Below are 21,957 nucleotides of genomic sequence, written 5' to 3'. Positions count from 1 at the left end.
ATACTGTAACCATGAAGATGACTATATACATAATTTTCATATCATATCAGAACCTGGACTGATTGCCCCTTCCAACCAGGAGGAGGAAAATTGTTTCCATTTCAATTTACAGCTTCGGTTTCTCATCCTCGCTGCTATGGAGATGGAGTTTAGGTCTCCGAATAATCGCATTTCCGAGTGATCAATCATAGCAACGCTCATCATCTCATAATTATGCAAAAATCTGTATTTATTTACAAATAAACAACCAAAGCAGAAACGGCAATCAGAGTGAAATGAAGGAAAGAAGAGCACAGCCCCGTGCCCCGCTACCTCTACCGCCCGTGGCCTCTTTGCCGCATTGTCTGGCTCGCAGAGTAGCCCCCCCCCCCCCCCCACGACTCAAGCTGTGGAAAATGGCGGTGAACGGTAGAGACGGGCCAAGGAGAGAAGGGATGTGTCAGGAAACCTGATTGGTCAGATTTTGCCGCAGCCCCCAAATCCTTGAAACCCAGAGAGGAGCATTTTCAACCCAAAACAGCCGCAGACGCGCGGCCCTCGCTCGGCAGACGCACCCGAAGGGCACCGAGACGAGCCGCATCGGAGTTTGAAAGCGGCTGTTGTTTTAAGCAAGGGACACGGGGGACTCCACTAGAATTCCCGGAGGTAGCGCTTGATACTGAGTCTCCGCATCCTAACTGTGTGCGCGGCAGCGTCATAGGAAGCCGGGGGGAGGCTCCGTATTTATTTGACTAGAAAGCCTTGGGGAGTGTAACTCTTGCAGGGACAGACACCGGCGGCCGGGGCTGGGGGAGGGGTGGGAGAGGCGGGCTAAGAGCCCACCCTTTTTCTTTTCAGTTCTCAATCAGGTCGCCACGCAGACAATATACCGAGACTTCATGCTTCGTCTTGGGAGTTGGTCGGTTGCGTGTGATTTGATTTCACCATGTCTGGTCGCGGTAAGGGTGGTAAAGGCTTGGGGAAGGGAGGTGCTAAGCGCCATCGTAAAGTGCTTCGGGATAACATCCAAGGCATTACCAAGCCAGCTATTCGTCGCTTGGCTCGACGCGGGGGGGTGAAGCGTATTTCGGGCTTGATCTATGAAGAGACTCGCGGAGTGCTGAAGGTGTTCTTGGAGAACGTGATCCGCGATGCTGTCACTTACACTGAACATGCCAAGCGAAAGACGGTAACGGCTATGGATGTGGTTTATGCCCTGAAGCGCCAGGGTCGCACTCTCTATGGTTTTGGCGGCTAAACGGGTCACTAAAGTCAGCAGGATAACACAAAGGCTCTTTTAAGAGCCACCCACACTTTCACAATGAGAGTTGAATTATTTTCATAATGTAGGAGACATCTCTTAAAATTAACTTGTGACCTTAAGGTTTTCTTTTTTTTTTATGTTTTAAGGCTCTTATACCTACTATTCCTGTTTTAAATGCGAAGATCTCTACAGTACAGATAAACTAGGAATTTAAAATATCCAGTGTAAAAATGCTTGTACGTTCAAATATTTTTTAAAAAATCTTATAAATTGCTGTCAATATGTAACAGATTGCAAAGGACAATATTAGCGAAATTTGGGTTTTTAAGCCCAATAACCCGCTACATTTTGTTACTTTTTTGCAATTTGTTTTTAAAAAATCAATTGAAAAGTACATACAACTCTTATGAAAAGCAAAGTAGGTCTGAAAAGAGCTTTTGGTTACGGATACAAATAATTTTCTAAGAAATTAAATTTGATTTAATTTAATTTGAGCTTCTAATAGTGATAGATTTAGTGACAAAAAAACGTATGAAGACCAAGAAGGAAAGTTATTCAATCTATGTTTACAAAGTGCTGAACCAAGTTCACCCTGACACTCTTTCCTTAAGAGGTTTTTAAAGCCCTGACGGGGATGATTTAGTTGGGGATTAGGTCCTGTTTTGGGCAGGGGTTGGGCTAGATGACCTCCTGAGGTCCCTTCTAACCCTGATATTCTATGATTCTATGACACGGGTATCTTTTCCAAGGCCATGTGAATCATGAACTCTTTTGTAAATGACATTTCTGAGTACATTGCCGGAGACGCATCGCCAGGGGAAATGGACAAAGACGCTGTATCTGGAGGCACAGAAGCTGTCATCAGGTATACTAGCTCCAAGTAAATGCTCTTAATGCAAAAATTAATATCTACAACCGAAAGGCAGCCACTCGTTTTCAGTAAAAGTTCTATCGTTTATTTTTTTCCTCTAACAAATACTCTCATTCAAGGAAGCCACCACCCATTTTACGGCTGAAAAACACATATGCTACTTTAACCAAAGCGCTAATTGTTCCTTACATCTAAACATATTTAGTGTAAATGTGTAAATTCAATCGTTTTCTATGCTAAGTTTTCACATCACAGCATGAGAACACAAGAATCACAACTCTTATTGTGAAAGTGTGGGTGGCTCTTAAAAGAGCCTTTGTGTTATCCTGCTGACTTTAGTGACCCGTTTAGCCGCCAAAACCATAGAGAGTGCGACCCTGGCGCTTCAGGGCATAAACCACATCCATAGCCGTTACCGTCTTTCGCTTGGCATGTTCAGTGTAAGTGACAGCATCGCGGATCACGTTCTCCAAGAACACCTTCAGCACTCCGCGAGTCTCTTCATAGATCAAGCCCGAAATACGCTTCACCCCCCCGCGTCGAGCCAAGCGACGAATAGCTGGCTTGGTAATGCCTTGGATGTTATCCCGAAGCACTTTGCGATGGCGCTTGGCACCTCCCTTCCCCAAGCCTTTACCACCCTTACCGCGACCAGACATGGTGAAATCAAATCACACGCAACCGACCAACTCCCAAGACGAAGCATGAAGTCTCGGTATATTGTCTGCGTGGCGACCTGATTGAGAACTGAAAAGAAAAAGGGTGGGCTCTTAGCCCGCCTCTCCCACCCCTCCCCCAGCCCCGGCCGCCGGTGTCTGTCCCTGCAAGAGTTACACTCCCCAAGGCTTTCTAGTCAAATAAATACGGAGCCTCCCCCCGGCTTCCTATGACGCTGCCGCGCACACAGTTAGGATGCGGAGACTCAGTATCAAGCGCTACCTCCGGGAATTCTAGTGGAGTCCCCCGTGTCCCTTGCTTAAAACAACAGCCGCTTTCAAACTCCGATGCGGCTCGTCTCGGTGCCCTTCTGGTGCGTCTGCCGAGCGAGGGCCGCGCGTCTGCGGCTGTTTTGGGTTGAAAAATGCTCCTCTCTGGGTTTCAAGGATTTGGGGGCTGCGGCAAAATATGACCAATCAGATTTCCTGACACATCCCTTCTCTCCTTGGCCCGTCTCTACCGTTCACCGCCATTTTCCACAGCTTGAGTCGGGGAGGGAGGGGGGAGCTACTCTGCGAGCCAGACAATGCGGCAAAGAGGCCACGGGCGGTAGAGGTAGCGGGGCGCGGGGCTGTGCTCTTCTTTCCTTCATTTCACTCTGATTGCCGTTTCTGCTTTGGTTGTTTATTTGTGACATTGTCAGCATGGCTGTGAATCGCTGCAAACGCGATCTCTCGGGAAACCACAAATTTGTTTCTCAGGCGTGAACATCCCTCCCCATAAAGCAGGAGACGCGAGAGAGATGTTACTTGGTACCCATTACTCAGGGTAGCTGTGAAGCTCCTCCACTCCTGTCTCTTTCTGGCAAGTCTTTCAGTGGTTCCCAGCTGTGCCCCAGATTTTTTTGTTTGTTTTGTTTTTTTAATTGATAAGCTGAAACAACTCCTGTTCTTTTTGCGGATACAGACTAACATGGCTGCTACTCTGAAACCTGAAACAATGTTACGGTAGTAAAGGTTGAGTGTCTATGATACTTATTGACAAGACTACAGGACACCATTATTTCTACCATCATTCAGAATATTATCATTTTCTATCAGGGACAAAGTATCAGAGGGGTACCTGTGTTAGTCTGTATCCACAAAAACAAGAAGTCTGGTGGCACCTTAAGGACTAACAGATTTATTTGGGCATAAGCTTTCCTGGGGAAAAAACCCCACTTCTTCAGATGCCTGGATAAACAAGTTTTTGATTTCACAGGAGGCAGACCCAGAGAACGTGCTAGGTGCTTTGAAGAAATGGTGAGTGTCAGTGCTGGGGGAGGTGCTGGGGGGAGATGAGTGGAGGAGTGAAAAAGGAAGTCTCTGCATGCTGGCTCAAGACTCACGTTACTAGAATTAATAATAATAATAACAATAATCAAAAGGATAGTTCCAGAGTTAGCTCTTGACTGCACACTTACCAAGTGAAACAGGAGTGTGTATTTTGTAATCCCTTGGTATTGGCAACAATGAAATTTAGACCATTATTCACAAGTCGTTCCCTGGCTCAACACAGAAACTTTCAATCTAAACATCTGTTCATAGGTCTGCTGGACAGAGATAATATTTCACTGTTAGGTACATATTAGGTGGGTCACCTTAGATTCATATAATGCACAGAAGTATGATAGTGCATAACCATATTAACAACATTTCACACATATACAGTACTTTTTAGACGGTTGCAAACTTTTACTAATTCATTTTGGCAAAATGGCTGTGAGATCAGTAGACAAACAGGACTGTCCCACTTAACAGAGGGGAAACTGAAATAAGAGAAGGGAGTTTTTAATTCAAGGCCAAAGGAGAAGGAATCACTTTCAGATCAGGAATAGAACTAGTGAGACTATTTTTTTCTGTCTATTCCAAAACAGAATTTAATTTGGTGCCATAAGAATGTTCATTTTTCATACTTTGTGCAAGGTTATCAAGACATTTGGTCAACATATTCTTTAGTAGAAAAAATGTCATCTTTCCCATAAAGTATTCTCATGTTCACTAACCTTTTAACAACTAAAAAGTTTCTTAATTTTCTTATGATTAATACATGATCATAGTTGCTTACTACTAGGGACTACAAGGCTGTTTAAAATATTAAGGCCATAGACAATAAAACTGATGAAGAAAATATATTCTTAAATATTTTATAACATTTTATAGAAGATTAATACTTTCAACTTTAACTTAATCTCAAAAATAAATGAAAATATTTTCTTTAAATTTCTGATCACAGAAGAGCAACAAAAAGTTTGATTCATAGGTCAATATAGGAGCAAACTAGCTTTGGCTTGTAAAACATATACATATTGTCTTTATGTATACAGTCTAATTGGGCAACAATAGAGAATGAACTTTATTTATTTCAATTTATTTGTTTTATTGTACTGTATAATGTCATAGACTCAAAATTATGTCTCTTCACTTGTTATGTGATAATACTGTAACATAAATGAATTCCCAATTAGAACAAAATGAGCACAGTATATATCACTCAGCAAATTCCACAGAAACAATAGGGGTTCCTCAGGGGCTCATTGAAAAAAGGCCTCTTTACATTGATTGAAAGGGGGGGAAAATCCAAAAAGATATGGGTGAGAAAATTAATTTGGCTTAGTTCTGTGAAGTCTTTGTCTGTTAGTCTTTAAGGTGCCACTGCACTCCTTTTTGTTTTTGTGAAAACACCCTGACACTCTAAATAGTTCATAGTAGATAATTAATATAATTTGTTGGACTATTTCATTTTTTTCTGGTTGGGATTCGTTGTTGTATCTTCATTTTCAGCCTCTTTGGGAGGATGGACAAAGCTTAGGAGGGATGAGTTGTTGTAGGTTGGGTTTAACCTTGTTATGGATGTGAGTTACCACCCTTCTTTTAAGATAGTGGTGAGAGATAGTTAAGCAGCTCACCACCACCACCCAATCACCCAGTCCACCCAGGATTTTTAATCATGATGAGGAGGACTTTAGCTGAGCATTGTTTGGATAACTGTGTATGTGTGTTTGGGGGGAGAGGAGGAGTGAGATGCATTCAGGACACAGAGTCAGAAGCAGGCAGAAAGGCAGTTAGTGTTGCTGTTAGACAGAAATGTTGGTAATGTAGCCCTGAGACAAAGCTAAGAGAGAAAGCTGTTTAAGCAGAGTGCTGGCTGAAAAGTCAGGTTTGGAAAAGTCAGCAAACTCTCTCTTGCGATTTGATTTCCTCCTGTGATTGGGGAAACAGGACTTTATGTATAATTTTGTAAATAAAGAAGATTGCATCAAAGAAAATGGCTATATCATCAATCTCTCCTCACAACTGGAACAACCCACCATACCCCAAATTTGGCTAACTACTTAGTTCAAAAGGGGTAACAATACAGTAAAAGCCTATTGAAATATATGCACACTAGGATCAGAACAAAAGCTATTTCAGGAATTCTAAACTGAGAAAAAAATTGCTATATATATATATATACACACACACACACACACACACACACACACACCTGCTTTGGGCATAAATGATTAAGGTATTAAATTACTTTTAGAATACAATGTACAGGTTTTTTTACAAAGGAGGAAATTAAGGTAGAATTAAGGTAGATAATGATTTATTTGTGATTTTTAGATTATGTTTCCAGATCAAACATTGTTCTATGGAACTACAGCTTCAACATTCAGTGTGCCTCTTTGATCATGCTATTCAATAACAGTGTTATTGTTATATATCTAGACTTCTGTACCACATGATATCTTAATTTATAAACTTAGAACAGTATAAAATCAAGATGGTGACATTCACTGAATTAAAAATTTGTTAACAAATAGGCCTCAAAATATAATTATAAATGGAGAATCGTTGTTGAGTGGCTTCCAGTGACATCTTGCAGGGATTAGTTCTTGGCCATACACCATTTAACATTTTTATCAGTAACCTGGAATAAAAACATTAATGATAAAGGTTTCAGATGGCGAAAAGATTGGGGGAATGGTAAATAATTAAAAGAACAGGCCACTCATACAGAACAATCTTGATCTCTTGGTAAACTCGACACAGGCAAACAATATGTATTTCAATATGTTCAAATATAAAGTCATACATCTATTCTGGGAATCAATGACTGTGAAAAAGATTTGGGGGTCATGGTGGATAGTCAGCTGAAAATGAGCTCCTAGCAGGGCTTAAATGTAGCTGGAGCTATCTGGAGTGGCACTCCAGTAAATATTTCAAACCTGCAGGGCAGACGCCCCGAACCACTGTGCCTCCTACAGGGCTGAAGCCCTGAGCCCTGGCATGCCCCTGTGAGCCTAAAGCCCTGAGACTGCCTGCTCTGCAGGGGCTAAAACCCGGAGCTCCAAATGGGGCAGCTGAGGGGGGTGGGGAGACTTCCAGGAAATATTGTAAGGGAATTTAAGCCCTTGCTACTAGTGTGATGCCATGGCCAAAGGGGCTAATACAATCCTTGGATATAAAACCAGGAATGTCAAGTAGGAGCTGAGGTTATATTACCTCTGTATTTGGCACTGGTGTGACCACTATTGGAATACTGTGTTCAGTTACTGGTGTAGCTACAATGGTGCAAGTCATCCAGTAGCACCAAGGCCCATAAGATTATGGGAGCTCAACCAGCAGAAGACATCCTGCCAAAGGCACTATGGTCATTACCCCACAGTCCACCTATAGGCAGACAAGGAAACCTGGACAACACTTTCAAAAGACGGGCCTGGGAGCTTAAATTCATAATTCTGCTAGACACTAAAAATCTCAAGGACTGAACAGAGACACTGAATTTATGGCTTATTACAACAATCTGTAACCCACTACCCCCCTATTTTTGTCCTATGACTGCAGAGGTGTTTAACGGGCCATTCTACCTTGAATGATCCCTTCAAAATGGATGTTGATAAATTGGAGAGGGTTCAGAGAAGAACCACAAGAATGATTAAAGGATTGGAAAACATGTCTTATAGTTGAAAGACTATTTAGCCTATCAAAGATAAGGTTAAGAGGTCACTTGATCACAGTCTATTGATACCTAAATGGGGGTCAGAAATGTGATAATAGAGAGTGCTTCAATTGGGAAGTTGATGAAACTAGACAAATTCAAACTAGAAATAAGGTGTACATCTGTAACAGCAAAGGCAATTAATCATTGGAACAACTTGCCAAGGGTTTCAGTGGATTCTCCATTACTGGAAAATTTTAAATCAAGATTGACTGATTGATAGATTTTCCTAAACTATATGCTGTAGTTCAAGAACAGCTATTGAAACATAAATTATTACAGGGGAGTTCTATGGCATGTAGCATACAGGAGGTCAGACTAGACAGTCACAATGGTCACTTTTGGCTTTAAAGGCTATGAATCTGTGAGACACTTGACAATAATAATAATTAATGGAGATATCCCATCTCCTAGAACTGGAAGGGACCTTGAAAGGTCATCGAGTCCAGCCCCCTGCCTTCACTAGCAGGACCAAGTACTGATTTTGTCCCAGATCCCCAAGTGACCCCCTCAAGGATTGAACTCACAACCCTGGGTTTAGCAGGCCAATGCTCAAACCACTGAGCTATCCCTCCAGTGAGTGCTCTTACCATTACCATTACAATTACCAGCATTGCAAAACCTAACTTTTAGGTATCCTGATGGTTAATGGGATTCACAGAAGCCAGCTTGTTGAGTTGGGAACTCCCTAAACTAGCCAATAGGAAATGCATAGGAGAAGGGTGTGGCCTAAACCCTGCTTCTTTCAGAGAGTTAGTCTACCACTCCAGGCTGTAGGGAGGTTCCTCTCCACTTGAAATTCACAGTCATGACCCCTTTCCTGGAGTTAGGCACCTAAACCACATCAGCCTTTTCTTGTAAAAAACTGAGGAGGAGAGGATGGTGCTCTTCACCACCAGCAGGCCAGTGGTTGGAGCATTCACCTGGGATGTGGGAAATGCAGATTGGAATTCCCACTCTGCAAGATTTGGATCAGGGATTAGCACCTCGGTCTCCCATATCCCAGGTGAATGCTATAACCACTGGCCTATCGGTGGAGAGCAGCACCACATCCTGGCTGTCCTTTGTGCAGATTGGTTAAATTCAGAGCAGGTCTACTGGATTGGCCACACAAGCAAACCAGGTGGAGGAATGCCTAATTTGTGAATCCTGCTGGGATTTAGGTATAAGCAGCTCAGTGGCATCAGGATTTAGGTGGCTTTGTGCATGCTCACTGAGAAAAAACAATCAGCATGGAGCCTTTACCAGTGGAAATTTTAGCACCTCCTGGGTTAGACAGCAGCTGAAGAGAAATCTTGAAGAACTCAGTGGCACCTAAATGTTGGATTTAGGAGTCTAAACTTCCAGTCAGACATCAAAGTCCCTTTGTGGATCAAGCCCAAAATGAATTGCCCAGAAAGCCACCAGTCGAGCCAGAAATAAAACTCTGCTATCCTGAGGCCTGGTCCTGTCACCACCACAGAGGTTAAGGATAAGAAAATCCATCTCAGTCCTCATTGGCCTAATGAATCGTAAGACTATTCAGCCTAAAAATAACTTTAATCTTATCTATCATTTATCGTCTTTTGCCCATGATGGATTGATTTAAATCAAGGTGATTTAAATCATCAAGGGCAAAGGCTTGATTTAAGTCATCAATTTTAATCAACTTTTCCATTTATACTTCAGTTATTGGCTAAAAGAAAAGGAGCATTTTCATTGGCTGATATAACCATTAAAACATGTTGATTGACAACTAAATAGAGCCTGGTATCCTTGCACGTTAGTCCCAGTACAACGCATAGAGTTTATAGGGGCGGTCCTGGACGCCACATCGGCCAGAGCCTCCCTCCCTCAGGACAGTTTCAAGACCCTGAAAGGGCTTATCAACACGGTCACAAGGTTTCCAGTGACAACAGCCAGAGCGTGCCTCCAGCTCTTGGGTCACATGTCAGCGTGCACGTATGTGATCTGCCACGCCAGACTCAGGATGAGGCCCGCCAGCTCTGGTTGGCCTTGGCATTCTCCCAGGCCAGAGACAGGATGGACAAAATCCTCACTGTGCCCAAACCGGTGATTGCCTCCCTATGATGGTGGTCCTCCCCGGGAAACATGCTCCATGGGGTCCCATTCAGAGGCAGGCCCCGGTCGATGGAACTGGTGTCTGATGCATCGGACCTGGGTTGGGGAGCCCATGTGGGGGACGTTCAGACCCAAGGTCTGTGGTCTGCGCAGGACCTGGCCCTCCACATAAATGTCAAGGATCTCAGGGCGGTGCGGCTGGCGTGCATGGCCTTCCGCTCACACCTGGAGGGCTGGGTGGCCAGGGTTCTCACTGACAACACGGCCTCAATGTTTTACATCAACAGGCATGGCGGGGCCCAATCCTCAGCCCTCTGCCAGGAAGCCCTCAGGCTGTGGGACTTCTGTATAGCCCACAACATTTGCCTACAGGCCTACCACCTACCGGGCACCCGGAACTCGTGGGCGGATCACTTTAGTAGGGACTTCTCCTCTCAACACGAGTGGTCTCTTCACCCAGAGGTGGTGTACAGACTTTTCCAAGAGTGGGGAACACCCCAGGTGGACCTGTTTGCGACTCAGCAGAACCGTCGCTGTCCCTGGTTCAGCGCCGGGTGGGAGGCTGGGGCAGGGGCGCTATCTTCAATGCCTTTCTCCTGTCCTGGTCGGCCAGTTTCTCTATACTTTCCCCCCATTCTCACTGATAGGCAAGATTCTGGAAAAGATAAAAACAGACAGGGCCCGGATCCTACTGATCACCCTGGCATGGTCCAGGCAGCATTGGTATGGGACCCTCCTGGGCCTGGCAGTAGCCCCGCCATGGCCATTGCCGTCCCACCCGGACCTGCTCTCCCAGGACCAGGGCCACCTCCTCCATCCCAACCTAGCAGCACTTCACCTCACGGCGTGGCTGCTCAGTGGTTAGGCTGGGAGAGGACGTGCCCGGAAGGGGTTCAGCATGTCCTCTTGGAAAGCATGTCGTCTTGGGGGGGAGGGATAGCTCAGTGGTTTGAGCATTGGCCTGCTAAACCCAGGGTTGTGAGTTCAAGGGTTGGTATTTCTGCAGAGGTGTATGGCTGGGATCCCTCTTCCCAACCTTGGGAACCTTCCACCTGACAGATGCAATTCCAAAGCCTGCTAACCCTAAACAAAATAACCAACACTCAACAAACCTCAAAAACACAAATGGAAACAAAAGTGCAAAAACTAGGAAATTAAAGTGTAATGTCAAATGTAATGGAATTACATGTTGTCACATGTCTGTTCTCTTTCCCTGGTGAAGGCACGGCACAATTGATCACATGCACCTCCATTATACATGAAATGGCTCAACCCCCTCCACCCGCCCCAAGTTCTTCATCAGTTGCAGCACATGGCAGTGTGGTGCCAACATGACTGGAGTTGCTGTGACTGGCCCTGGGTTCAGAGGAATCCAGGATTTGAGACAAGCATACCAAAGAGTCTCCCAGACATGCCCTTCTGTTGTTTACTGATTCTTTCTTTCATTTCCCAGTCTTTTCACCACATCTCCCAATAATGCTGTAGAGAATCTGCCACCATTTTTCCCCTTCCACTCCAGCATCTTCTCTTTTGCATCCTGTTTTTTCAGATCCAGTTCAAAACGCTTGTTTAACCCAGTGCTCAAGTTGTGCTGGAATGCTCTGGAATGCCATTCTGGCACTTTTTTGCAGACTCAGAGTATTCCAGTACTTCTGGTCCTGGGCCATGTGTGTCCTTTCCGTCCCTGGCTGCAGAGCAGCCTCTGAGCCAGCAGTTTCTGATGCCAGGCCCAGGCCCTCGGTAGCAGGAGAGCACAGAGGGTGCCAGGGATACTGCAGCTAGGACTGGGCAGAGGAGCACGGGGACTAGAGTCACTGAGAACATAGGCGGAGCTGGAGCCGGAGCCTAGTGATGTCAGGAACCAGGTAATGGAGCCACCCAAACAATGGATCTTCATGGGAGCAGGAACAAGGAACAGATAGGGGGAAGTGAGGATGGGAGGGACTCTGCAGGGAGTCACTGCCTGCTCTCTTTTGCTCCCTCCCAGGGCTTCCCACTGCCCTGCTTTCCAGTACTTCTTTTTCAGGGCCTCCCACTGCCCCATGTTCTGGAATTTAGGACTCGGACACTGCTTTAACCAGCTGCCAAATTCCTTTTGCACATCCTGCAGCAGTTCATTCTGGCTCTTTTTCTGCTGTTGCAAAGCTTCAGCAGCCTTTGTCTCACCATGAGGGGCTTCCTCAGAGAAAGACTGTCCTTCCCTGTTTGACCGACATGGAAAGAAAGGCAATGATATTTTATTTTATTTTTATTTATTTGTGGATTTTGTTCCAAGAAACAAGCGTCTACCCCTTCACTCTGAGTTACAGTGAAGCAGAAACTGGAACTACTATCTGCCATTCCATTTCATCCTTATGCTTTTCTGTTTGCTGGCTGCTGTGTGCCAGGTTTCCTGTTTCTGAGCAAGACAATGGCAAGTGACTCCTGTACCTTATATAACACAATTAATCTGGCAAGGGCTTTTAGGGCGTAGGGGTGGGATGGGGGGAAAGGTAGCAAAACAAAACACTGGTAGAATGTGGCTTACATTATTTCAGGTTGTGGTGGCTGCGATGCTCCCCACGGGTACCCAGAGTTCTGAGGCACCTCACTACCCCCTGCCCTTAGCATGAGAAAGCCTTGTCTGTGCCTGCCATAGATCATCTTCCCAACTCCACCAGCAACGGGCAAACAAGCACTGCCCCCTAGGTCTATGCAGGCCGTGCTTTCTCACAACAGGGTGGCAATAGGCACTCGCCAACCCCCAAGCCCTCTGAATAACTTTCCGGGAGTGTCTAGTCCATGTTCCACTGGACACTCGCAGTATTCATAGATTTGCTGCTTCCAAAGAGACAGTAAATCCCAGCTTGCCCAGTTCCCTTCAGATTACCGCACTTAGATATGCTTATGGCAAAAACAACTAAAAGTTTATTTAACAATGTACAGAGATTCAAGTGGAAACAAATGATTACATATAAAGTAAAATAATAAGACACATTCTAGAACCATGATTAACTTAACTTGATGTTTTCATGTCTTATAGACTAAGTCCTTCCAGCATTTTACGTCCAGGCTTGGCTGTGGCCCTCTGTTCATAAGAAAGGCACATTGTTAGCTTGCATCCTGGGGTAAGGATCCAAGCTGTAGCTCTACACCACTACATATATCCCAACAATGCATTGTCTTTATTCATAAACAGTATCTCCTTCTGTTGTTTATTTCTTTCTGTAAATGTCTTCTCTTGAAGATTTTGCAATCTCTTGATTAGCATGTGGCACAGTATGCAAACTATCATCCATTGTGAGACATGTAATGCCAATACACCCATGACCAGACATAGATAAAAGCATCTGTTACCTCCTGCTTGAAAGGAACCTGTTTGAGATATGTCACATATTGGTTACCTGCCTTAAGAACATAATTTTAAGTAGTATGCATATGTATATTTTGCAGTGATTATGATGACCAGTGGGCTACTGGCTCTCAACAGAGAACTCACATGTCACCCTTCAGTGAATTATTATGCTTATATCTGACTTAGAGGATCCCTGTAAAACACTTTTCATTGTTTTACTTGTATGAGAAGAGATAGAGGTACAACAAACAGAGGTAGTGTTGTTATCTGCTTTTCATTCCCCTGTAGGGCTAGGTTGAGGGCGGGGGCATGCATGGCAGTTTACATACCTATCCCTTGTATCCTCCTGCAAGATCTCAATGGAACTTCCATGGACGTACTTTGCAATCCTCTCCTGAAGCTTTTCTAGAGATGGCTGCCTTATTTCTTCCTCCATGATCAGACACTTTCCCACATCATTCTGCAATGACTTTGGCAGGCACCATTGAAGTAAATAGGCTAGTGGCATAGAGACCTGGGCTACTTCAGAACTCCAGCAGCAGCTGTGGTCTCTGTGCCTTTGTTACCCTCAAGAGTGAAATATCAGCTCAAAATCACTACCACCTGTGGAAAATAGTGCCAATACTTGGTGCCATTGCCCTGTACTCATACCCATGGAAATAGGGGTTGACATTTTATTGTTCCATGTGACAGAAAAATTCTGTCCTCATCTTTTTCCCCTTTGCTCCTTCCCCTTTATGGGCCGTTCTGACCATGGATGGGGAGAATGGTGCTGTGCAGAAGCACACCAAAGTTGAAGTGTCAATCAATCAGCATGTCTTATTTAAAACTTTTATTGGAATAAGTCTGAAACTTGATTTTCTGTTTTCATTGTGACAATAGAGCTGTCTGTTTTATCTGTTGCTGCTGCCTTTGCGTCCTTGATGGGAACCCCCTCTTGTGGAATGCCTGGCCCTGATGAGAGGGAGAAAGAAGTGCATCAGAGGGTGAACAGAGGGCCTGGAGGGTGAATATGGAAGACAGAATGCAGAAGGAAAGAGTGGACAGGAGAAAGGCCCAGGAATCCCAGCAGGAAGAGGAGAGGGCGATTCACCAAGACATAATGGAACTTCTCAGACAGCGAACACAAAATGCTGCAGATTCTTGTTGACCTACAGGCCCAACAACCACAGCCTCGCCACCCTCTGCAGTCACTGGAGTATGCCAGTTTAACAGGTCCCGATACCCCTCAACATTCCACGTGGCATCATGGGCTGCATTCCTACTCCTACCACCCTATGCTAAGAGACAGACAGAACAACCACAGCTTCTCATACACTGACTTGTGAGACCTACAGCTGATGTATGTGTAGCCAAAATGGACTGAAATAGACAGGAGTGTTTCCACCTTTCTAATTTTAAAGTTCTATTCCATTAATTTGTTGTAGAAGTTGGTATTGTATTGTTTTGTTTTTAATTGCACTTTTTCTTTGCATTGTTTTTGGTATGCAATACATTTACTTTATTTATGTATTTATTTATTTAATAAATTCAACTTTATTATGTCACAACATATGCTGCAGAATGCTTAGCACTACTCCATGCACCTATTACTTGTAATCTTACAGGACCACAGAACTCATAGGTTCAGTGCAACATGCAGTATAATAATTATAAATGTACAGCAAGCACTATACAATTCCTAACAGTCCCCCAAACCTCAGGGCCAGCTGCCATAGCACATTAATGTGGCTGACCATTAAAGTGCTCTTTCAAGGCCTCCCTCAGCCACATAGCTCCATGTTGAGCTCTTGTACTGGCCCTTGTATCTGCCTGTTCCAAGTCAGCAGACAGCCTCTTCACCTCCACCCTGAAGGCAACCCTTCCCCCTCTGCCTCATAGATATCATGAAGGACACAACAGGCAGTTATAATCACTGTGATATTTTTTCTCACTGCATTCCATTCTTCTGTGTAAACACTGCCAGCATCCTTTCAGACTTCCAAAAGCACGTTCGCCTGTCATTCTGCATCTGCTGAGCTGGTAGTTGAAGCTTTCCTTGGTGCTAGTGAGATGGCCGGTGTATGGCTTCATGAGGCAGGGGAGCAAGGGGTATGGTGAAGCCTCCAGGATCACTACTGGCAGGGCAATGTTACCAGTGACAATAATCTGCCTGTCAGGAAAGAATGTTTCAGCGTTTAGCTTTCTGAACTGTCCTGCTTGCCTGAAGATGTAAGCATCATGCATCTTTCCTGACCAACCCACACTGATGTCAATGAAATGTCCCTAGTGATCCACCAACATTTGCATAACCATAAAAAGTAGCCCTTTCTATTGATGTACTCTGTGGCGAGATGGGTTGCTGCCAAAATAGGAATGTATGTGCCGTACATCCGGACCACGCCAAGGAGACATCTGTACACACTCATGCTCCACCCCCTTCACGTCCTCACCCTCGCCTCCCGCCCTGACACGAAGTGGTGGGACCTCCTACCACCTCTGGAGGGTGAGGAACCCTAGTGGGCCAGCCTATATTCCACCCTGGTCCCAAAACCCTCTGGGGATATTAGTTGACGGCTCCTTCACAGAGCCGTGAGCACGGGCATGTTCTTGGCATGGTTCACCCCTGTCCTGGACACCTGCCCCTTCTGCAGTCTGAGGGAGACCCTGGCGCACGTGTATCTGGAGTGTGCCAGGTTGCAGCTCCTATTCCGGCTCCTCTTAGATATCCTGTTACGTTTTTGGCTGCACTTTTCCCCTTACCTCCTTACCTATGCATTACCTATCCATGGCCCCACCAAATCATGGGACCTCCTTGTCAACCTCCTCCTAGCATTGGCCAAAATGGCCATCTACAAAACCAGGGAGAGGAGGTTGGCCAATGGGGTTTTCTGCGACTGTAGAGTCTATTTCCGATCCTCCGTCTGCTCATGCATCCGAGCAGAGTTCCTCTGGGCGGCGTCCGCTGGCTCCCTTGACACCTTCAAGGAGCAGTGGGTGCTGTCCAGGGTTCTCTGCTCGGTGTCCCCATCAGGTTCCCTTCGTTTAGCCCTGTGACCTCACTCCCATTCCTGTTATATCTTTAGTTGTCCCCTGTACTTAATTGAGATCCCGGACCTTGTGGATCCTCCCCTTAGGCTGGGGGAGGTCCTTCCCACCCACTCACTTCCCGGATCCCAACAGGATCACCCCACCACAAAGCTGAACACCCTTGCCCCACCCCTTTCCCATCCTTTAATGAGCCCCACCCACTGCCTCACCCCTTCTCCAAGGCTCCACCCCCACTCACTCCATCCCCCCTCTGTCTGTCACTTGCTCTCTCCCACCCTCACTCACTTATTTTCACCAGGCTGGAGCAGGGGTTTGGGATGCAGGAGGGGGCTTCAGTCTGGGGGGTGGGGCAGAGGGGTTCAGAGTATGGGAGAGGGCTCTGGGATGAGGCAGGGGATTGGGTATGGCCTCTGGCTGGGGTGGGGGGGTGAAGGATCTAGGGTGGGGCCATAAATGAGGGGTTCAATATGCGGGAGGGGAATCTGGGCTGGGGCAGGGAATTGGGGCACAGGAGGGGGTTCAGGGTGCAGGCTTTGGGAGGGAGTTTGGGTGCAGGAGGGGGCTCAGGGCTGGGGGCTGGGGCATGGGAGGGGGTGCGAAGTGCAGGCTCCGGGCAGTGCTTACCTCAGGTGGCTCCCCAGAAGCAGTGACATGTCCCTTGGCTCTTAGGCAGAGGCGTGGCCAGGCAGCTCTGCGCACTGCCTCTGCCCACAGGTGCCGCTCCTGCAGCTCCCATTGGCCGCAGTTCCTGGCCAAAGCAGGGCGGAGGCAGTGCCTGGAGCCCCCGTGGCAGTTCCTTTTCCTAGGAGCCAAGGGACAAGTTGCCACTTCTAGGGAGTCACGCGGAGCCTGCCAGCCCCGCGCCAACCAGACTTTTAATGGCCCGGTCAGCAGTGCCGACCGGAGCCACCGGGGTCCCTTTTCAACTGGGTGCTCTGGTCGAAAACCGGACACCTGGCAAGCTTACCTTACATGCTTGTGTGACAACCACTCCCCCTGTGAATTTTGCAACTCCAAAATGATTTCCCACTGATCAGTAGCAATCCTGCATTTCAAGCTTCCAGAGTGTGCTCACCATTCGCATGGGCGGCAGTTATAATAGGCCAGGTGTCCCTCCTCACCCCTCCCTGTGGGGAGTGGAGGAGGGGAGGGATGTGGCGAGCGGCAGCGGGGGGCGGGGGGTTCAAGCAAGGAGGGGACCTAGCAGGGAGGGGCCCGGGGCAGAGTGGGGCAGGGCCTGTGGTGGAGCAGCGGTAGAGTGTGGTTGGGGCTCTGGGCAGAAGAGGAGGGAGACAGGAAGCTAGCCTCCCCCAGGGAAACTTCACCCTCCATCCATGACCATTAGCACTCCACTGAAAGTGCAGCTCTCATTCTGGTTTTCCTGCACTGGAGGGTTGTGGTGAGCTCGGCAGACTGATCCAGGAATATGGCCTTTCGCATCTGCAAGTTCTATAGCCACTACTTGTCATTCTAAATCTGCATTATGATGTGATCCTAGCCATCAGTGCTCATTTCTCAGGCCCAGAAGCGGTACTCAGCAATCTGCAGCTGCTACATGAATGCCACCAACAACCTTGAAATGGTTTTCATTATGTCTCATAGCAATCTGTCCTCAAAGAAATCATCATGTCCCCCGTTACTGCAGTTCTTGCTCTGGCCCTACAAATACCGAAGGATTGTGCTTCCTGTATTTACAATATTCATGACAACAGTGCAGAGCTCTTCAGGCTCCATAGGTGCCAACTCTGTGGGTGCTCTGGGGATGGAGTACCCACAGAACAGAAATAGTGTGTGCTCAGCACCCACCAGCCAACTGCCGATCAGCTGTTCAGTGGACCCCATCAATCAGTTCCTCCCACCCCCCCAGCGCCTCCCGCCCAGTGGCGCTGGAACAGAGGGTACCAAGGGGCCAAGGTCCTCCCACTTTTTGAAAGCGGATAGGCCTGGCCCATCCACTTTTCGTCAGGGTGGCTCTGCACCCTTCCTCTCCTCTTCCCCCCAAGGTCCCATCCCCTGGCCAGGTCAGCAGCTGGTGGAGCCCGGAAGGGGAGCCTGGACAGTTGTGGAACCACACGGAACACTGCCCACACCCACCGCACCTGGGGTTGGGGGTGGGGTGGCCAAAAGCAGCTCCCTACCCATGTCCCCGCCCCCTGGGCCCTCCACCCAGCCCAGGGCAGGTGAAGATGGAGGGTCCATGACTCCATGCCGGTTCCCTACACCTGCCCACGTGGCGGCTCTTATCCTGACCCAGCTCCAGCCAAGGGGCAAGGGCTCGGAGCCGCAGCCTGGCCATGATAAGAAGCGCACGGGCAGCTGTGGGGAGCCGTGGCGGACCTCCAACTGCCCTGGGTGGGGGTCCTGAGAGTGTCCCCGCCCCCCCTGGCCTTTTGCCCAGGCCAAGTGGAGGGTCCGCGCCACGGCTCCCCACAGCAGCCCGCATGGCTCTTACCATGACTGGGCTGTGGTCGGGGTAAGAGTTGCTGACCAGCCCACTCCACTCATATATGTGCAGTTTCCTCATCATAAGTCTGAGTACTTCGGTAGCGTACATGGCTTGTTTCCCACCGGCAGCTTGGAATAAAACCTCTCTTTGCTCCTTGGAAGCAAAGAACTTCAAGAACTGTTATGTCCTTCAAAATGTGGAATGCTGGAGTTGATAGAGGAGGCTTATGCAGAACACCATGGCAACCACCCTCCCCCAAAACCCAAACTGGCTTGCAATTTTTAGGAAAAAGTGGTTTTGATTTTTGACTTACCATTTTCTGTCTGCCTCTTTCACTGCAATTAACCTGGCTCTGTCCAGGGAGATTCTGTGGTCTGAAGAGTCCCTCTAACCATATATCGAAGAATTGTTCTGTGCTCAGAAATTGTTCTGTGCTCAGGCACTGAGACATTTGAGGTATTAACCTTCAGTGTCTTGTGTTGTAGGAGCACCAGTGATCTGTATGCTATCAGAAAAGCTCCCAGGTAGACCCAGGTGTCTGGGACTCTAATTAGGCAGTGCTCACACACCCAATGCATGGACACTGCATGGGCAGTGCTCGAGGTGGAGTGTGACCAACCAGACGTGGCCAAGTCATCTCTAGTCGCAGGCCATGAGGAGCAGGTCCTTAAAAGGGGAAGGAGACATGTGCTCAGGAGTGCACTCACATGCTTGTACCTCCCGTGAAGGCCCTTCGCCCGGACCGCCTGGCCAGTGGTTCACCGCATTGCATTCCATCGTGCCTTGGGAAGACTTACCTTCATCGCACCATCCGTCACTGTGCTGTGGGACACTTAGCTTGAAGGATCCTGACATCTCCAGTGCTGTGCCTGTCTTGGGAGAATGAGTATGCAACTGTGAGTGTGACTCCTTCCCTTCTTTTGAGCTTAGGTATCAGTATAATAAACATGCTGGTTTCTGCCAAACTCTGGTGGGTCATTAGTCCTCCCTAAGCTCACTAGCTGGCCCAATTTCGGGTAACATTACTGGTGGAGGATGCAGGGAGCTTAGTGGAGGGTTTGACCCAAGAGTAGGGGTCCCGTGGTGCCCCCCGGTAGTCTCTTGAGCGGATCCGGCTCGAGCCTAAGTGTAAAAGGTGGTAGGCTAGCAACCCACCACAGGGAGAAAAGGACGCCACTGCTAAGTATGCCACTGTGGGGCAAGGGGAAGGAAAAGGTGAAGCAGCCTGAGCGAGAAGACACCCCCCCCCCTTGGGGAGCAGCGCCACCGCCCGGGCTGTTGTTAGAATGGCTCCAAAAGAAAGGGACAGACCCCTGGATGCCAAGGGCAGTTCCACCTGGGAGTACAATTCATGAGTTGGAGAAGGAACGGGATATGTGGAAGGCACAGGTTCTGACTGCGGAAGTAGAGAATGCCGCTCTGAGTCAGGCAGTTACCTGCCTGAAGGATCTAGCCCCAGAGGGGTCCGCCCGGGAGAACAGGGTCTGGGGGACTTATTCAGCCCAGGTCACCACCGTTGGGGTGAAAGCCCAGGGGAGTGCGGGACCATATGATGACTGGGACGGGGATATCTGGTATGGTCCAGATCCCCCGGATCCGGACTGCGGATGGCCAGACCCCAGACACTGTGTTGTGGTGGTCCAGAGGGTGGTCTGAAACTATGGGCCTGCACCCACAGGGGATGGGGCAGCTCCAAGTACCAGACACATTGTGGCAGAGACCGAGTTGACTCCCGCGCAAGCGATAGTTAGCAAAACCGTGGGTGGTATAGATAATACCCTGGAGGGAAAATGGGTACACCGCGGACAACTCAAATGAGCAGGATCTGTCGCGGTGAGAGCACTGTGCTAATTTGTTTGAAAGCTTCTATCTTTCAGCCTCCGAACCAGAACATCAGGAGAGCTGGTACCAGCTGAAGAGTGTTGATGACGGACAGCGTTGATGACGCTGGAATTCAAACTGATCTGTAGAAAGCATCAGCAGGACTTTAATCTATCAAATGCACATTCGAACACCATTCTACAGCCACTGAAAGTGTAATTCAACCTTATTTTTCCAGGGCCTCTCAGATCAGGATACAGTTTCTCAAGCCAAGACAAAAGGGGGTACAAAAGACCCCCAAGTGGAACAGTAATTCCATTTATGACAATGCCATTTGGTGGGAATGGTGTCTCAGCCTGTCCAGGTGGAAAACCCAAGCATCATGAACTTTTCAATGCAGCTGATGTCACTCATAAATTGACCTCTGTGGTCCACAAGCGCCTGCATAACAAAAGAATAGCACCCTTTGCTGTTTATGCACTCATGTGCTCCTTAAGGAGGGCAAACTATTCGCACACGAGTCCCATAAGTGGCCTCAACGCAGTCTGGAAACCCCATACTCTCAAAGCGGGCAGCTACTTAAAGAATATATTTTATGTCCATCACTTTGTGGTAAATCACCCGCCTGATTACCTCAGAAACCTCCACCACCACTTTACTCAGAGGTAACTTTCCAACACCGAGCTGGTTGGCAATGGACCTGTAGCAGTTTGGATAGCCAGCTTCCAGATGGTTATAGCATGTGCTACTGGGCCAGTATGGCCACTCTCAGGCATATCCCTTGATGCTGGAAGGTCTGGACAAGCTGCTCACAAAGTTGCTTTCTTCATGCAAAAGTTCTGGACCTGCTGTCGGTCGGATCAGTCTGTGCTTGTGCCCCTGCTCCAGAAGTGCTGATCTACATAGGGGGCATCAGTAGCTCTACTGAATGTCATGAGCAGCATCCTCCAGTGAGAGTCTGCCGTATCTGTGTATAGTGATTCTTCCATCTTGCAGGGGGAGCAACTGGTCAGGGGTGACTCCGAGGCAGGGGGCAGGAGCAGTCATGGCTGCAGACTGCGGCAGAGCAGTGGGGGGAGGGGCACTCCTGCTCCAGAGGTGCCCTGCTTATAACGGCACCCGGAGCCTTTGCCCTGTTCGCCCATATCAAACGCCAGTCCTGTCTCAGCAGGGCTGTCCCTAGCCATTTGGATGCCCTACGCAGCCCTCCCATGGGGGGGGGGGGGCTGGATGGGGCCCCAGGCCTCTCCCCTCTCTCCCCCCCCCCAGGGTCTGGGAGGCAGGAACTGTGGGGAGCCACTTTTGGGGGCCCCACAGGCCCAGAGAGGCACAGGGTATTAGCGGAGGGCCAGGAGCAGCCCGGTCCACTTCCCTCGCCCCGGCCCTAGCCGTATCGCTCGGGGGAGGGGGCTTGGGAGAAGGGATCCCCTCCCCCCCACTCACTGGCAGCGGCGGGAAGCGGAGCAGCC

General features: G+C 48.0%; 2 protein-coding genes and 2 long non-coding RNA genes across 4 annotated transcripts; 2 read left to right on the top strand and 2 right to left on the bottom strand.

The window, feature by feature from the left end:
- The first annotated feature begins 813 nt into the window (after positions 1-813).
- LOC135974380 (histone H4) lies at positions 814-1,290 on the top strand. Its single transcript, XM_065562029.1, has one exon. The coding sequence runs from the start codon at positions 926-928 to the stop codon at positions 1,235-1,237; it is 312 nt and encodes a 103-aa protein (XP_065418101.1). The 5' UTR covers positions 814-925; the 3' UTR covers positions 1,238-1,290.
- Positions 1,291-2,408: 1,118 nt separating this feature from the next.
- On the bottom strand, positions 2,409-2,889 carry LOC101943429 (histone H4). Its single transcript, XM_008174194.4, has one exon. It carries the CDS (start codon positions 2,771-2,773, stop codon positions 2,462-2,464), a length of 312 nt encoding a protein of 103 aa, XP_008172416.1. The 5' UTR covers positions 2,774-2,889; the 3' UTR covers positions 2,409-2,461.
- A 10,086-nt stretch (positions 2,890-12,975) lies between these two features.
- LOC103306560 (uncharacterized) lies at positions 12,976-14,741 on the top strand. Its single transcript, XR_010591650.1, has 2 exons — positions 12,976-13,445; positions 14,074-14,741. It is a non-coding gene; the product is annotated as an uncharacterized LOC103306560 (long non-coding RNA).
- Positions 14,742-14,832: 91 nt separating this feature from the next.
- On the bottom strand, positions 14,833-21,949 carry LOC135974393 (uncharacterized). The gene is made up of 3 exons (XR_010591649.1): positions 21,122-21,949; positions 18,981-19,536; positions 14,833-15,343 (listed from the first exon to the last, which is right to left on the bottom strand). It is a non-coding gene; the product is annotated as an uncharacterized LOC135974393 (long non-coding RNA).
- Positions 21,950-21,957: the final 8 nt, after the last annotated feature.

This window comes from Chrysemys picta, chromosome 1, assembly GCF_011386835.1.
Source record: "Chrysemys picta bellii isolate R12L10 chromosome 1, ASM1138683v2, whole genome shotgun sequence".
Lineage (NCBI taxonomy): Eukaryota > Metazoa > Chordata > Testudines > Emydidae > Chrysemys > Chrysemys picta.
This window is presented reverse-complemented; position numbering and strand designations above follow the sequence as displayed.

What these genes read in the sequence shown, in the direction of transcription:
- LOC135974380 (XM_065562029.1), top strand. Translation starts at nt 926, where the DNA reads ATGTCTGGTCGCGGTAAGGGTGGTAAAGGCTTGGGGAAGGGAGGTGCT.
- LOC101943429 (XM_008174194.4), bottom strand. Translation starts at nt 2,773, where the DNA reads ATGTCTGGTCGCGGTAAGGGTGGTAAAGGCTTGGGGAAGGGAGGTGCC.